Source organism: Phycodurus eques, chromosome 10, assembly GCF_024500275.1.
Source record: "Phycodurus eques isolate BA_2022a chromosome 10, UOR_Pequ_1.1, whole genome shotgun sequence".
NCBI classification, from domain to species: domain Eukaryota; kingdom Metazoa; phylum Chordata; class Actinopteri; order Syngnathiformes; family Syngnathidae; genus Phycodurus; species Phycodurus eques.
Window position 1 is genome coordinate 13193008 of NC_084534.1, and position 16997 is coordinate 13210004.

At 39.8% G+C, this 16997-nt stretch overlaps 1 protein-coding gene across 2 annotated transcripts in view; it reads left to right on the plus strand.

Moving 5' to 3' along the window:
• The window catches only part of cpne5b (copine Vb), a 102719-nt gene that overhangs the window by 22665 nt on the left and 63057 nt on the right, over window positions 1-16997 (plus strand). The window contains exons 4-6 of one of the 2 annotated variants that reach the window (XM_061687324.1): window positions 3809-3912; window positions 5351-5390; window positions 8324-8404. In XM_061687324.1, coding sequence (XP_061543308.1) covers window positions 3809-3912; window positions 5351-5390; window positions 8324-8404 — 225 coding nt within the window. Of the gene's footprint in view, window positions 1-3808; window positions 3913-5350; window positions 5391-8323; window positions 8405-16997 lie in introns of those variants that run through there. The other variant, XM_061687322.1, reaches the window with a different exon arrangement.

The window sequence follows — 16997 nt, forward strand, 5'->3', positions numbered from 1 at the left end:
AGGGACACAATGACGGCATGCGCTCAGGCAGGGGCACGAACTGGCAAAGAAGAGATTTGTTGAAATCAGTCAATTAATGAAACAATCTGTTTGGCACATTTCATACTAAAATGTAACACTTTTGTGAGCGCTTCGATATTGAGAGAGGATCACTACAAAGGAGCAGCAATCACATGTAAAACAAATTGGTGTCATAGCAAGTGTTCATTAAATAACACAAGAAGAAGAGACTACAGACAAAAGTCAGATGACGTGAGCGGCTGACAACAAGCTGTCTCTGTATTGATACTGTGGTCCTGAAAAAAAATACTTGTTTTTGAATCACGTTTTGTTATATTTAACAGTTGACATGTCCTGTACTTAAAAAAATGTTTTTTGTAAAAACTGCGAAGCTATAGCTAAAAAAATGCATATCATATGTATTTATACCATCAGATGACCCTTATCCGCCGGCTTGTGTGTTTACTTGCTGAGAACAGATTGCTGTGTGGGCTGACATTCAGATGCTGCTGAAGGACTGTTTGCCTTGTCTTTGTTAAATGCATATACAGAACTGTATACGTTCTATCAGTACATATCATTAAAATTAGAACGTGCTCTAATCATAAACGCCAATGCTCTTGGGAGACCGACTGTGAGTTTTATGGCTTTTATTCCCATCATCTACTCACAGCATAATTATTGCGCCAAATGTTACTTTACTCACTTGTGACAGCATCTGTCATTGCAATAGCAACATTTAAATGCACAATAACACTGCTATTACAGTTGCTCTCGTTTGCTTTGGCTCAATAAATGAAACTCAGACACACGTGATCTTCATCATCGTATTCAGAGCACAGCAGAAGTCTTCCCCAAATATGTGAACGTTTCCATTGTTTTCACACACTTCCTAGACCTTTTTTTCAAAATAGTTAACGCAGCTTTAATACAAAGATGCCTTTTTCAAAAGCTTTTAAGACAACTGCCAATCATAGACACATTTTTTTCATACAAAATGATAACCATTCCCATCCCAAGAACTGCAAGTGCTGCCACCTCCAAACATGCGGTCCTCTGCCACATCCGTAACATTGGTCCCTACAATACAGAACGCCACATCACCTTCCTCAATTCACTGCTGCACAGGCTGATTTCAACTGGAGAGAGGATACTGTTGATGACTTCTGATGTCATCATTTGGGTTCCACCACTCCCATCTTGTGAAGAAAAGATTTGCAGCAAAGCCCTGTGTGACAATGCAGTTCCTGCCTGCAAAATCCCCTTCCCTCAATCAAATTAAGGAATTCTTTACAGCATGAAGATGAAAGGGCTTTGCCTGTCGGGGGTTTGGATAAAACATGCACAAATCTTTCCAAGGTGCATCGCAAGAGAGGAAATTCAATGTGATGTGGATGAAAACCCTATGGGCATATATATATATATATATATATATATATATATATATATATATATATATATATATATATATACATCCATCCATCCATTTTCTGAGCCACTTCTCCTCACCTCCCAAATCCCAAAAACATGCGTGGTAGGTTGATTGACAACTCTAAGTTGCTCGTAGGTGTGAATGTGAGTGTGAATGGTTGTTTGTTTGTATGCGCCCTGTGATTGGCTGGCAACCAGTTCAGGGTGTACTCCGCCTCCTGCCCGATGAGGACTGGGATAGGCTCCAGCACGCCCGCGACCCTCCCTAGTGAGGAAAAGTGGCTCAGAAAATGGATGGATGGATAGTTTTAAAGTCAAGGATAATGGTTTGTTCAACTATTGTTCAAGTCACTGTAAAATGTGTTTGGAGGTAAAACATGCTTACAATAGTTCATTATTATTTATTACATATGAATATTATAAAAAAATTAGGAACAGATTTTAGCAATAATCATGAAAGTTGACACACATATTTGCTTTCGCGGGCCACGTAAAGTGACTTGGCGGGCCGGATCTGGCCCCCGGGCCTTGAGTTTGACACCTGTGCCATAAAGTTAGGAAAACAGATATGTGTGTGTGTGTGTGTGTGTGTGGACATGGCCAGGGTGTCAGTCAGAGACTTCCCGCCAGATTCTCATTAGCCAGGCCCAGCAGCCCAGCAGTATCTAATGAACTCTGGAGCTTGGCATTGTCTCTACCACTCAGCAGGGAAATCACATTATGGAGCTCATCTTCGCCATCACCTGCCTCATCACAAGCATGTGCTCTGTGTCTCATCAACACCTCTGGGACTTTCGCAGTGTCTGGATAGCTCGGTGATGGTGCGTCGTCTACTCGCCGAAGTAGATGAGTAGATGATTCCTCCTCGGTTTGTCATAAAAACAAATATTGCTTTCAAATGGATGTTAAAAAAAATATTTGGGTGAATCTTTTTTTCTTAATCATAGCTACGTAAGAAGCTATAATTAAATTTGCAGGAGTTGATGATTTTGTTTTTGTACAACGTCTTGTCGTCTCTTCTGTGACATTTCACCTCATATTTTAATTGGATGGTCCAATTTAAGTTAGATGAGTATTCACACAGTCATTAAAAACAGACAAATGAATCACTGACTTTAATAGTACTTTTTTTTTTTTAAATATTAATGAATGGTAATAATGACGGTTGGAGCAAAAAGGGTACTCTTTCCATCCAGGGCAGAAGGGCAGGTGCTTGAGCACCACTTGTGCTCTATGTGTGCCTGTGGGTATGTGGCTTGGATAGATGCATGCATATACTGAACATCAGAGTATTGCACAGGTGTCAGGCTCACATTGACAGGGTAAATGTCTTCCTGTTGCTGCAGTCTCACTGGGAGATAATTGATTACAATCTGATTTCTATCCACATCAAATATTCTGGTTTCAAATCATCAGAGGATGTCTGATATCATCAATTACCCCCTTCTTGACTCTGATTGATATCTGAACTGAGCAAAATGGATCAAAGAAATTGGAATCTTGTCACTTAAGCCTTAATATGCAAGAAGAGTGGACACAAGAACTAAGTTGGATAATGAGTTCTATAGCACTTTTGTTTTTGATAACCGAGACCTTCAAAATGTGCAAATCAAACAAATCATTCCAACCATGGCAAGAAAACTCTGCCACACCTTGAACAGTTTAAAAATACAGTCACAATTCTAATGCAGGATAATTTAAAACATACCTGTATTTATGTCCTTGATAACGTCTGGTAATATAAATGAATTTGGTTGACTGGGTGTTTCAATGCCTCATATGCTGTGTGTCTTTTCTCTAGCCTTTTCATCATGTTTGACACATTGACAGGAGATTCTCACTAATTAGGAAGGCTCAATAACAATTTTTCTCCTACTCTCCCCTGTCACTCTCTTCACTACTTTTTATTTTTTATTTTACACCTCCTCTTCCCCACCCCTGGACGTATTTCTTCAGCCACTTTTTCCCCCTTAATTCTCTTTGCAAGTAGCGTGTATGCCCCTTTATCTTTCCGCTTTCCCTCTCGGGGGTTCAAGAGAGACTTATCCCGCTGTAATTAATGTGGGAGAGGTTTAGGATCAAGAAACCCAGAAACATACCCCTGGTTTCCTTTTCAACATGTGACAGCAACACTCTTAATCAGGTCTCTGACAACCAAGGTGTATGCTTTTGACGAGGGGGAAGATCCCAGTTGAAACCATGTTAAGGTTTCGAGTGCTCCGGCGGAAATAGCTCAGTCTGTGGACTTTAGACTCTAAGGACACGGGTTGAGCCCACACCAAAGTCTGGCGAATGTACTACTACACCATCAATGACAATGACTATCATAAATAAAATAAAATAATAATTATTTGCTCCTGTCTTTCTCTATTTGCAGTTTGGCAGGACTGAAGTGATAGACAATACCCTGAACCCCGATTTTGTTCGGAAGTACATCTTGGACTACTTTTTTGAAGAAAAGCAGAGCCTTCGGTTTGACTTGTGAGTCTGTTTTCCTTGGAAGTCTACATTGACAGATTGCTTTCTCCATTTTTTATACGGCGATCCTGAAGTCAGAGGGAGAGACTGGCTTCATTCAGCATCCAGTCTTCCTCTTTCTGTGCCTCACTGATAATTTTTCCTGTCAATCCCTTTCTGAAACAAGTTGTATTTTTGGCCTCATCGCTCTTGGGAGGCTGTAGTGTGCATCATCCAATAAAATGCTTGAATTCATCCATGGTGGCCAGAGGCTGTAAACGTGATGAAAACATGCATGCTGCCCAATTGTGGTTGATTAATGTGTAGGTGAACATAATAATTAGTAAATCACATATGCACCATTTCACTCGCTTCCATTGCTTTTTACTCACCGGTATATGCAAATTAGATCAGCACACCACTCATGATTATGGATGAAGAAAAAGGGTCTGACTGAACCCAAATCACATTGCCCACTGATCATAACACCTGGAAAGTGGCTGAGGCCGTGTTTTGCATTAATATTTTCCAATAGTGTATTTCTGTTTTTATTCTGAATGCTATCTAATTTGATCTGCATTTCCATCCATCGATCCATTTTCTGTACCACTTATCCTCACTAGGGTCGTGGGCGTGCTGGAGCCTATCCCAGCGATCTTCGGGCGAGAGGCGGAGTACACCGCCATTGTTGTCGCCAGCCAATCGCAGAGCACATAAAAACAAATAACCATTCACACCCACATTCATACCTACAGGCAATTAAGAGTCTTCAATCACTGAGGCAGATGTGCTAACCAGTCGGCGACCGTGCTGCCCGATTTGCATTTCCCGTATCTAATTTTTACCCATGACAGTAAATCGACACAACAATGATTCAATGTGTGATCAAGGTACAGTACATTCAATATAAATTTGATATATTAGTTGGTCATTGGTTAGACATTGGTCAGCCACTGATTTGTTACCATTTAAAAGCAATTCTCCCTAGAGGAATTAGAAATAAACCATGGTCAAACAGTCTGTCGGTATCATAAAATCATTATTAACTGTTCAAAAAATTGTTTTTAAAGTGAAATCTTAATATTCCTACTTTTCCTACAAAAATAAACAAATATGTGACAAATATGCATAGGGATGTCACATTTCTGCTAAGAAAAACAGAAGGAAGAATCATCTTTATTGGCATTAATTCACAACTTTACTTGCATGTGAATGGAATTTGTCTTCTGCCTTTAACCCATCACAGTCATGAACATGCAAAGCACACAATGAAGCAGAGAGCGACTGATGCATTGTCATCGTAATTTTCCCCATCTCTCTACCATCACTGGTCCCCTTCTGTGGTGGCGTAACCAAAGAATGTCACAATAAAGCCAAAGGAAAAGCAAAACATTCTTGTGGAGTTAATTATTACAATTGTGTAATGTAGAAATGGCCATTTTGCCTTTGGGTTTCATTTCAGGTATGATGTTGACTCCAAAAGTCCAGACTTGTCCAAACATGTGAGTGCACATTGTACTATATTATATTTACGTTCTACTTGACACCACAGATAAGTGCAGACCAGTTTTGGCTAAATTTGGCTAAACTAAAACTGTTAATTGTTAACCTGATGCATGAATAAACTAGTGCATGTTGGTTAAAATGTGACTTTGAGCTAAGAAGCCTCTTTATCTGTGGTGTTTCCAATTAGAAGCTGTCTATTGCCTGCTGCTACTTGATGGAATAAAGCAAACCCTTTCTAGTGCTTGGTCTGTTAAAATATCCGAATGCAAAATGTTCGTTTTCTTGTCTTCATCTTGTGAACAGTTGGATGAGCATATACCATTTTGAATGGAATTCATTTTTCTGTTCATAGTGAGTCAGAAGGACATTTCAACAACTTCCCATTCAACCATGTACAGTAGAAGGGCTTCAATAGACCCCGTTCACAGTGACTTCAGACCACTTTATTTTTATTACTTCCGATAGGTGTACTTGCTAATGTCATACGTGGAGTAGGAAAACACACCGTCTGAGTGGTGAGCCATCCGAACGGTTTTCCAACCAGGCCTACCTAGGGCTTTTTTTGCCCCATTAATGGTTTACTTAAAGAATCAGATGCTAATCTGAATATTCAGATCCAAGTACCATGAAAAACTGGTTTACTTTTGTGTCTGAAATATTTAACCAAATGAGCCAAGACTAGCTAATCTCTTATCACGGAACTCAGTGAATACTTCACACAATACTTCATCGCAAACACTCAAAAGTTTTCTTTATGGTTGCAGAATATTAAAATCTCATAAAAGGACTCGCAGTTTTCACTTTCTACAATAGTGAATATGTCAATTTCAGGTGGAAAAGGTGAAATCAGTCCAGGAAGAAACCATATGAGAGTGATGTGACGTCACAGTGAAAGTTTCTATTAGGCAATGCTTTTCACCATTTGTTTCTCCTTTACCCAAAACTCTCAAGCTCGTGATTAATGATTAATTACTGTGTTGGCTATTTTTTTTCAAATTTGTTTTTTTTTTTTACAAAACTGGAAACTATGGTGACTCAAAGCATTGAGAATATTTGTTTCTTTTGAAATCATCAGCTGATGATTATTGGATGTATTTGGATTAACAGGGTTTGCATTTTTTCCCATCATTAGCGTTGACTTTTTGGAATATTATGGCTCAGCATGTTGTCTTTCCATTCTTACGTCATCACCTTGAGCATCTTTCGGAGCACTTCATTCTGGTAAAGTGTCATGTTATATGGTATATGATGGGCCTATTTTGTTGTTATTGTTGTTGTCACTGTTGTTGTTGTTGTTGCTGCTGCTGGCCAACCTTTCTGGAAGCCTGCAGAACTCAACGTAGGTGCTAGCATCGCTTTCACATCTGTCACTGCATGGCTGCTGTCTCTCATTGGCTCAAGAGGAAGGGCAGTGTCTGAACGGCACTCCAGCCTATCTGTGCAACCTTTCAACACGCTCGTGGTCTTGAAGGGTTCCACGATGGCTGCATGATAAAAGAACTAGATTCAGTCATGACACAGTTTGTGTTTGCTCACACTTGGGTTGGCAAGACTTTTCACTGCATCACAACACACCAAAGAAGCCTGATGCTGTTGCTCTTTCCCAAAGCACCATAAGGAACTCCTTGGTCTGGATTGTTCAATACCTTTTCTCCTTTTTCCGATAAACAAAACAAAACAAAACAAAGTGTTGAGATGGACAGGACTGGGCAAAATTCACAAGCCACCACTAGTTTAATTTTTAATGGCCTTTTTATAGCGTTCCTCTTGGCAGAATTTTGTTGAGTGAGGAACTGAATAAAAAGATGGATGCAATGGTTTTTTTTTCCAGTGTTTGAGTCAATATATCATTAACAAACCTGTCCACAATCCCCAGAGTCACATATGGTACTGCTAGTATGTTGATGATCCTCCATGAAGCAGGAAGTAGCATGCTAACTCGTGAACAGATGGTCAAAACCCCCACAAATTGAACACTGACAGTTTTTGTTCTTGGTGGAGCTCTGCCTTCTGCCAAGTACTGTAAACTTTAATTTAAAATTGGTATCGAATAAGAGCCGTAACAGTAGATCCGGCATTTGTCTGCACAGCATCGTGCAATCAGATAATTAGATGTGTATGTGATGACATCAGTGCCATCTTATTGGTGGGGCATATTAAATACTAAATATTAATTTCCTAGGCAGAAAAAGTGAGTGTCAGATGTTAAACTTCACACCTGATCGCAACATTGAGAAACACCCTTCTACACACGCATTGTTGCACCTTTGTGATGGCTATGACTGGTACTACCTTGTAATGCAGAAAATCCAGAGTTTGCCTCGACATTCGGCGTCTGTATTGTTTTTACAGACCAGCAACATTGGGAAAAATATATCTTTTAAACGCAACGTGAAAGGGATGCGCTTTTATATGGTCATTACAGCATTGTGGAAAAGACAACTGTAATGTGCGCACAGTACTGTAGAGTATGTACCGCTAGCTACGTGGTCATGAATCATCTTCCTTGTCATTAGCACTATGTGTTCAATCTCATCTGTTGTGTTATCTGTTATAGTCCACAGCTCACTGCAGTATGCTTACTGTGCGACACACCTCCAGTTTGTACCTAACAAAAGATGCCAAGACAGCAAATCTGCTGTTGAAATAATCAAAACACTCAAAAACAAGCTTCATCCATATGGCCCAGAATACAAATACACTGCCCAAGTATTGAACTGGCTTGAATTTAATGCGCTAAAAAAGATTGATTTGATTTGATCTGAAATTTAACTTTTGCAGGCGTGTCCACAGTTGAAAGAAGACAGCAGGAATATTCCTGCTGGTCTGACCTCACTTTTAAACAGTTCTTTGTTGTTGTTGTTGCTGCTGAACTCCACAATGCCAGCCTGCTTCATTTCCTCCCTCCTTTCCTTTGCTGCATTCTCAGGACTTTTTGGGTCAGATGTTCTGTACTCTCGGGGAGATTGTTGGATCACCAGCCAGTCGACTGGAAAAACCTCTTGGGTGAGTGATCTTATTCAGATAATTTAACCAATTTATCAGAAAACATACTCTAACTCTATACAGAGATACAACAAAAGAGAATTTATTCAGTCTGGGTCGAACATGCTGGATACACTGAATGCAGTGTGTACTTATAAGAGTAATGCTAATTATAATTATAATCACATTCTGCTGTATATTTGTCTTGCACACCACACAGATAACCAGCACACACACATGCAGGCATGCAAGGAGAGATGTCAGAGAGAATGAATAGCCCAAACAGTTCTGCACCTCTCTCTAGTGGGGTGAGATCAATAACTTGCTTAAGGGCACCTCAACAGTAGCCAGGAATAAGACAAGCATCTCTTCAACAACGAGTTGCTGGTTCCAAAGCCCAAGTGCTGTTTGGGCTACTGTACATTTGACCCAAAAGGAAAGTTCATGGCAGTGCCACCTGATAACGGTTAGGAGTCCACCTCAATGTCACTTAAATTCAGAGCCTTCACTCTTGGCATAGAGCGCATAAATGCAACCATACTTCAATGTGTGACACCTCAAATAGTCTGGGCAAAAGAAGTTAGTGGGTAAAAAAAAACAAAAACAAGATTGTTCAGAGAATGAAAGTAAAATGGCCAGACAAGACATGACCACATCATCAAAATATGTTGTCTATATATATATATATATATATATGTTTATTTAAGGGCTACACTTGGGGAAAATAAATCACCTAAATAACGGTTTAAAGTCTTTAGCTTGTGCTTTTATAGTGGTTGAATGATTGTGTTAATTGAATATCCTGCTCTCTGTTGTTGCATTCATGATAAGTTAAATCTAAAAGCTAATTGGAATTGAATACGGTATCTAATTTGACAAAAACGCATGTTGCAAAGAAAACAACATTGTGTGTGTATCTACAAAGCTGCGCTGCACGGAGACACAAACGGTGACAACCGAAGAGGGCTTACTTGGCAGCGCGGACGGGAATGATTTTTGCAACTTTTATATCAGGAATCACTGATTTGTCAACGTTTATGGCTTGGCTTGTTTTGAAAGGGATTTAGTTTTCATTTGTGCCAAATAGTATATTTTAGGACGAGCTGCAGCTAAGTGATAACTTGAGTACTTGCCACATGTTATTTTTGTGGCCGCCTTGAATAATTTTTAGAAAGAATAAAAAATATTGCTTCATTGGGTTGAAAAGCTGTGCTATTTCAATTCTGTATGGCAATTTGTGCTCCCCAAAAGGCACATTTGATTGAAATGACTAGTCAGGTATCATAAGTTATCATAGAGTGGATGATTGGATCCGCAAAATGAATTGATTTAATGCATACTGGAAGCTCTAAGGTCAAACAATAAATTTCAGGATGCTGGTAAACCTCCTTGTTCTGATTTAGAACCCATTTTTCCCATAGGAAACAAAATGTTTGAGCCATGAAAATATATCTGCTTACAGCCTCCGGTGGCTGAAATACATACAGTACATCCCACCGGGTCGTCGCAGGGTTTCCCAGGGTGAGACGATGAGGCGCTCTAAAGCGGCCACACCAGCGCGAAGCCCCTGTCCACACACTAGCTGTCGAGTCCATCCACCCATCCAATATCTGAGCCGCTTAAGGGTCGCTGGAGCCTATCCCAGCTATCATCGGGCAGGAGGCGGGGTACACCCTGAACTGGTTGCCAGCCAATCGCAGGGCACATATAAACAAACAACCATTTGCACTCACATTCACACCTACGGGCAATTTAAGGTCTTCAATTAACCTACCATGCATGTTTTGGGGATGTTGGAGGAAACCGGAGTGCCCAGGAGAAAACCCACGCAGGCACGGGGAGAACATGCAAACTCCTCACAGACGGGGCCGGGGATTGAAACCCGGTCCTCAGAACTGTGAGGCAGACGCTCTAACCAGTCACCACCGTGCCGCCGCTGTCAAGTCTGAATTTTTACTTTTTCCACTCGCTCTTCCGTCTTCTCTCTGTGACGTGCGTGCATTCGCAACCAAAAACGAGGTGCTCTAAAGCAGCCACGCCAGTCCAAAGCCCCGATCCACATGCAGGCCATCCAGCCAACTTCATTGGAATTGGGGTCGTACTTTGCAGTAGGAGCAAGTCCCATTTCTGGTTCTACGATCACATCATATTTTCTCTTTTTTGACAACAAAAGTCAAAGAAAAATCAAAACACGCTACCGTTATCCTGTTTTATAGCAACCCGGTTAAGAGCATGGGAACAGTGTAAATATATCTGCATAATCTGTATTTTATGTGTATCTCTTTATTTAGTAGTTATATTAGCTTTATAGATATTAGCTTGCTACTTAATGTATGTATATGAAAAATGGTGTGAGGATGTACCGCTACATATATGTACTATACATGACATAATTTGATCAAATATAAAAGTTTAAACGAGTGCCAAAAAAGATTAGGTTTATTTTCATCATATCTAATATTTTTCATCATAATCAACTATAGCATAATGTGTTTTTAATGATAAACGACATAGTTATCAAGGTCGTCAGCCCCTTTTGACTGGAACGATTTTAGGTCAGACCTCAGAAGTTCCAAATTCCTGCAAGTTTTCCAGCAATCTCCAATCTAGCATTAATCATTTAGATGCTGAGGTTTCACACGATGCTCACGGGAGTCACTCTTTTCGAGTGATGTCATGCAGGACAGTGGTTTGAAGTACACATTTTTTATGCGACTTTAGAGGCATATTTATTCATGTTTTTTTTTTTACTGGTGCATTTGGCACTGATTCCAAACCAGGGTGCCGTGTCCCAATAGTGTGCCCTGAGAGGTAATCAGGGGTGCAGTGGAAAAGTATTCAATTATTATTTATTAATTACAAATATATGTTTATTCATATATCAATGCCAGCGATGCATAGTGACAAGCTGAACAATTAAATATTCTTCCATTAGATAGCAGACCATAGAATAAAGTGGTGTGTCCACATATTGCCATTTACTGTGTATGGCTTCTTGCAAGTATATCATCTTTGTGTTCAGACTTCACACCGAGTGAGTAAATGTGTGACTAAACCGAGACGAGATGATCATTGTTCCACTATTTAAACAATTTGATTAAATTGCAAATTTATCAAGTGGACTTTCAGATTTGTGACTTTTAGATAGACAGAGATAGAAAGTAATCTAGCTTTTACCTGCTGTATCTCCAGTGAAAGCGCATCTAATCTGTTTGTTGTTGTTGTTGAGTCCATGATTATTGTGACAAAGCTTTTCAAGTTTTCCTGCTGTTGCTGAAGGTTGTTGTTGCGGAAGTTCAATCACCGGCTGTGTCAGCGAGACAAACTCATTGTCTACTTTCAAATCTGCCTTTCGTGGCAGGAAACAGCGCCATTTTGACACTCGTGACAGATGTCCGTTTCTCTGAATTTTCCCCAAAAGACAAATAACCGCCGTGCAGGTTCCGTGAAGGCACTAGCAAGTCAGTAGCAGTCTTAGCCATTTCTGTTAGCAACAAGTAGCAACAGAAAACAGCTTGGATGTAAAAATGGACGCGAAATTTGCGCTTAGTCTGGGAGGCCGTCAATACGACGGGACTGCCCGATGGCGTCACTTCTAGGCGACACACAGTAAGAGAACTACAACTCCCAAAGGACTGTTCCTTCCTTCGGTATCCATTCTGTATTTACCGTATTTATTCGAAATAAATACATTTAATTTTAACGCCGAAAGCTCATGTATGAAATGAATTGACCAAGACGAAAATGAAGGATATTTTCAGTATTATAGTTACTTTTAGTTAGTTTTGCAAACGTAAAATGTCATTTTAGTTGTTTTTTAAAAATCATTCTCATTTTTATTTTATTTCGTTCATGAAAACGTTTTTTTCCATTTTAATTTTAGTTATTTTGCTAGTTTTCATTTACTTTAATAACTTTGGTGTAGATTAATGAGTTTTTGATTTTGCTGCAAATAAGCCCTTAGTATTTTGATCATTGAATTGATGCGAAATTGAAGTGTGACACTCCAACCCAGCAGTTTGTTTTCATGTTCCTGTGGTAACAAAGAAAGATGATTTCTTATTACTCTGAAATGTCACGACATTTTCCCAAGCCTTGGTAGGTTGATGAGGAGTTTTTTTTTTTTAATACACACACAAGAACAGCACACACCCAAAAATCTTTTCAGTCGGTACGAGGACATGCGCACACACAAAAAGGAGAACACTGATTGTATTTTTGAATCTTCGTCATGATTTCAGTGTGCTCCTACTCTAGCCTTTTCATGGCGAATCGTAGTGCTGTTAATCTCTGTCTTCATTTTGGCAGCAGCCATTGTCTTTTTTTCATAAGCAGAATAGTCCTGCAGGTTAGATGGAATGAGAGAGAGAGAGAGAGAGAGAGAGAGAGAGAGAGAGAGAGAGAGTTAGAGAGAGAGAGAGAGAGAGAGAGGATAGAAGCACAATGTGGAAATGATGAAAAAAGCTAATGACAATTAACAGTTAGTCTGAATAATAGTGTAAAGTACTAATAAGGAAGACAGTATATGAGTTGTGTGTCTTTGGCTTGTTAACTTTATCATTTACAGATTTCATCTCGGACTACTGAAGCACAAAGTAAACACAGTCATTTTAGATAAATTGCTTCTGCAGTATTCTATTTATTTATTTATTCTGTTTATGTGTGTCGTATCTCAATCGCAATCATGCACACTATATCTCTCCCGCCTGCCTGAGTACTAAATGAAACCAGAAGATAAAGCTACATTTCAATATAATTCAACACTGTTGATGATGAGGATTACTGGCCTTTTTTTCAACTAAATTTTTTCAACTAAATGAATATGAAGCAGCTTGCTGCATTCCACCCCCCAACAGCATCATATACTGTAAACGTACATATTGAGACAAATGAAAATTTGAATGTGTAAATTAGAAACTAAATGTGCTGTTCCACACTGATAAGCAAAAACCCTGAAAAAGCACATCATAAAGAAATTAGGATTTACTGCCTTACCTTCTTTTATTTTTTAGACATTTAGTTTAATAATTGAGTTCATTTCACCCTACCTGCTTCTACAGTTATTGAGCCATTACTAGTAAACTTAGTCATGCTCGTCGACCACCACAATATATTACACGAGACAGATTTTCCACACTACGCACACGCACACACACACACACACACACACACACACACACACATGATAATTGGCCAGCCTGGTGAAAAGAAGAGGGATTGGTGTTAAACTTGCTTTTCATTGTTTCCACGCATCCTTCTGCCCATGCTGACCCTATTGATTGATTACTCAGGCAGCCCAAGGTTTCACTTAGCCTATAGACTATTTGTGCATTGACATGACGAGTTAATGGAGTTAATGTCCTCCAACTGCTGGCCAAGGATGGGTTGCTGTATTTAAAATGTCCCAGGGATAAATTGTATTCATTGGTTTTCTCCATGGCTCAGACTATTAACACAGCCAGATCACTTCCACTGCAGTACATGAAGCTGAGATGGTTCCCTCTGGGAAAACACGTGGCCAGAGCAGGATTCCATTGACTCGCTTGACTTTTTCTTCTTTGTATCCTCGAACACTGCATGTGATTGTTATGTCGGATTACAATGTGTAGGAAAAAAAACATTCAGCAAATGGAAAAGTTAGTGAATGTTCGGTGCCTGCTTGCCCTTTTACTGTCAGGCTACAGAGACATGCAAGTGGATCAACACTGCCACATATGCACATTGGTCATTTGAGGTGTCTTTTGAGTTGCTGTGCAGGCAAAGCACATGCGGGCCAAATGGGTCCATCCTATGAGAACCCAGCCGAGAGGACGCCACCCATGCCCACTGAGGCAACCCAGCTGACACCCAGGAGGAGGATATGGGGAACCCCACCCACCGGCTGGACAATGGAGCAGCAGGACTGCTCCATTGTCCAGGAACAGCACAATTATGATGAAACCTGGTCCTTGCCTTGCCTTGTGCGCAATATTTACACTGTAGGTTTGTTGATAGACTCCTGTAGGACAAACCCACCCAACCAGAAGACCACGGAAGGAGGCGGCAGCTCTAACCAGCCCCACACCTATGCCCCCCCGCCCCCGACCCCAATAAAAAAATACTAAAATAACAAGACCCAGACCCAGCCCCCCATCCCTGATGCTGACAAAGACGATCGGCCCCAAAAACTAATGATGAATCTTATCTAGCAACTTTAGATTCACCAACCTTAATTTAATTAATTTACTTCACATTATTCCTTTTGGAAATTTTGTTTTAACATTTGTTGTAAGTCAACTAGTGTCATGGAAATGACTGTGTTTGATTTTGGAGGTTTCAGTGTTCCTAAAAATGTTTATAGTGTTGTCCCATTTATATTTTTTGAGCATTGTGCTTGCATTGACTGAAATCTCTATGTGTGACTTGATGCAGTATGCAGGTGTTGCTGTTGAGTTTGTGTGAGGAGGGATGGGGAATTCATAGAAATACGTGCTTGACGTCCATTGGATTTTTTCATTGCTGACTGACACTTAGAGGTGAGGAAACGTTATCATTGAAGACATTTATATTGTCTCTGTTTTACCAGACATACAATTAATAGAGAATTAGAGGCTTCAGCCAGAGGAAAGATGAAGAATTGAAAATAACAGCGGGCATGCAGCAATATAACCACCAAGGAATTGCCTTTATTTTAACAGAGAGCACTTATTTTGCATGCAGGCTGTTTGTTTTGAGGCGCTCGCCAGGTGTAAAATTGAACCTCCAATCTCAATTAAATATGTGTGCAGTGAATGCCTGAGGAAGGAGCACACATGCTGCATTAATAAAGTGCTTATGTTCATGTCCCAAACAGTCACAGTCAACATGTTTCATTTGAAGGCTATCATTAGTGTAATGAATTGGAAATTTGAACCAGCACTGCATCATTGCTTGCATTTAGAGTCTATGCAAAAAGAAGCTATTTTTAACCATCCATCCATCCATTTTCTACACCGCTTATCCTCACTAGGGTCGCGGGTATGCTGGAGCCTGTCCCAGCGAACTGCAGGCAGGAGGCGGGGTACACCGTGAACTGGTTGCCAGCCAATTGCAGGGCACATATAAACAAACAACCATTCACACTCACAATCATACGTACGGACAAGTTATTCGTCAATCAACCTACCATGCGCGTTTTTGGGATGTGGGAGGAAACCGGAGTACCCAGAGAAAACCCACGCAAACACAGAGAGAACATGCAAACTCCACACAGGCGAGACCGGATTTGAACCCAGGTCCTCAGAACTGTGAGGCGGATGTGCTAATCAGTCATCCACCGTGCCACTTTTTATAACAATGTATTTGAATAATATTCTGATTTATTTCTGTAGTTGCATGGGTGTTGAATTGCAAGATTCTGAAATACTGGTGAAATGTTTGACATCCTGAGTAACTGAGAAGTCACCCTGGGAGAGAAGGTTGCCATTATAGTTTTTTCTATTGCATTGTAATGTATCAGTTTAGTTCAGATCTTCCATCTCAGATGAAATCTTGCAGACAGTGCCCTCTCAACTTCACTCAAATGTCCTTTTAATTATTCACTCGACATGAAGATGTCCTGAAACTGATCAGATTAATAAATTATACTGTGTCCTCATATTTTTCCTGTAGGACACATTGTAGGCAACTGCATTTGTTAAGTGTGATGAACAATAGAACTTATTGGTCAAAGCGATTCAAGTGGTAACCTACTCATGGTTGACAGTTGAATAGACCCGGAAAATTGGTTAAGGTCATTTCAATCCATGTAGGTTTTTTTTATAGGGAAAAGACATACTTGAAATGTGAACATTCACGTTAAACTGTTCATGCTGATGATGGTGTTAATGTAAATAACATTGACTATTTCATTGTTTCATTTTCCTCATCTGAACACAGGTACCCAGTTCTTTTATACAAAATGTAATATTACAACTTTATTCACATAATTCTGTGACCTAATTCTCGTCATAGTGTTTTTCTTTTGAGCTTGGCACTAATATGTATGAAATGATAACATTTGATAACAACTTGAAACAGTGAATGGTTTACAATTCCTCACTAACTTTACTTGCCCTTTCATTTTGTAGACTTGCTCAAGCTATCACAGTGCAATACAAGACATATTGTATTTGAAATAACTCTGAGTCTGAAAACATCTTTATACACAGTTTTATTAGCCATTGTTGGAGATTTATATTTTACACTCTATACAAAATATGTTAAAACGTGTTTCAGCATATTATAGTAGCCTGATTATCACAAAATATATATGATTTGGGAGTTTGAATCGTGACCGCGAGCTGTTCTGTAAATTGTGATATCCAGGAAAGAAGCATTTTTCGGGTTGTTGACATAGCTAGTTGGATAACTGCATGCGGCAGTGGTAGAAATTTGCCAAGTTATTATAATTAAGTTACTCGCAATTGTGCCTGACAGCCACTGATGAAATGAAGACGCTCAGTACATTTTTAGCGGGGGAGGGCCAACTCATGCGTGAAAGCCCAAGTGTGCACCAACGCTATTTTAAAACAATTCTATTAAAACAGTTCTACATTGTACATGTTCTCAGTCTTTACACATTTCCAGCAATAATCTCTGAATCTTGTTACAGGGTCTTT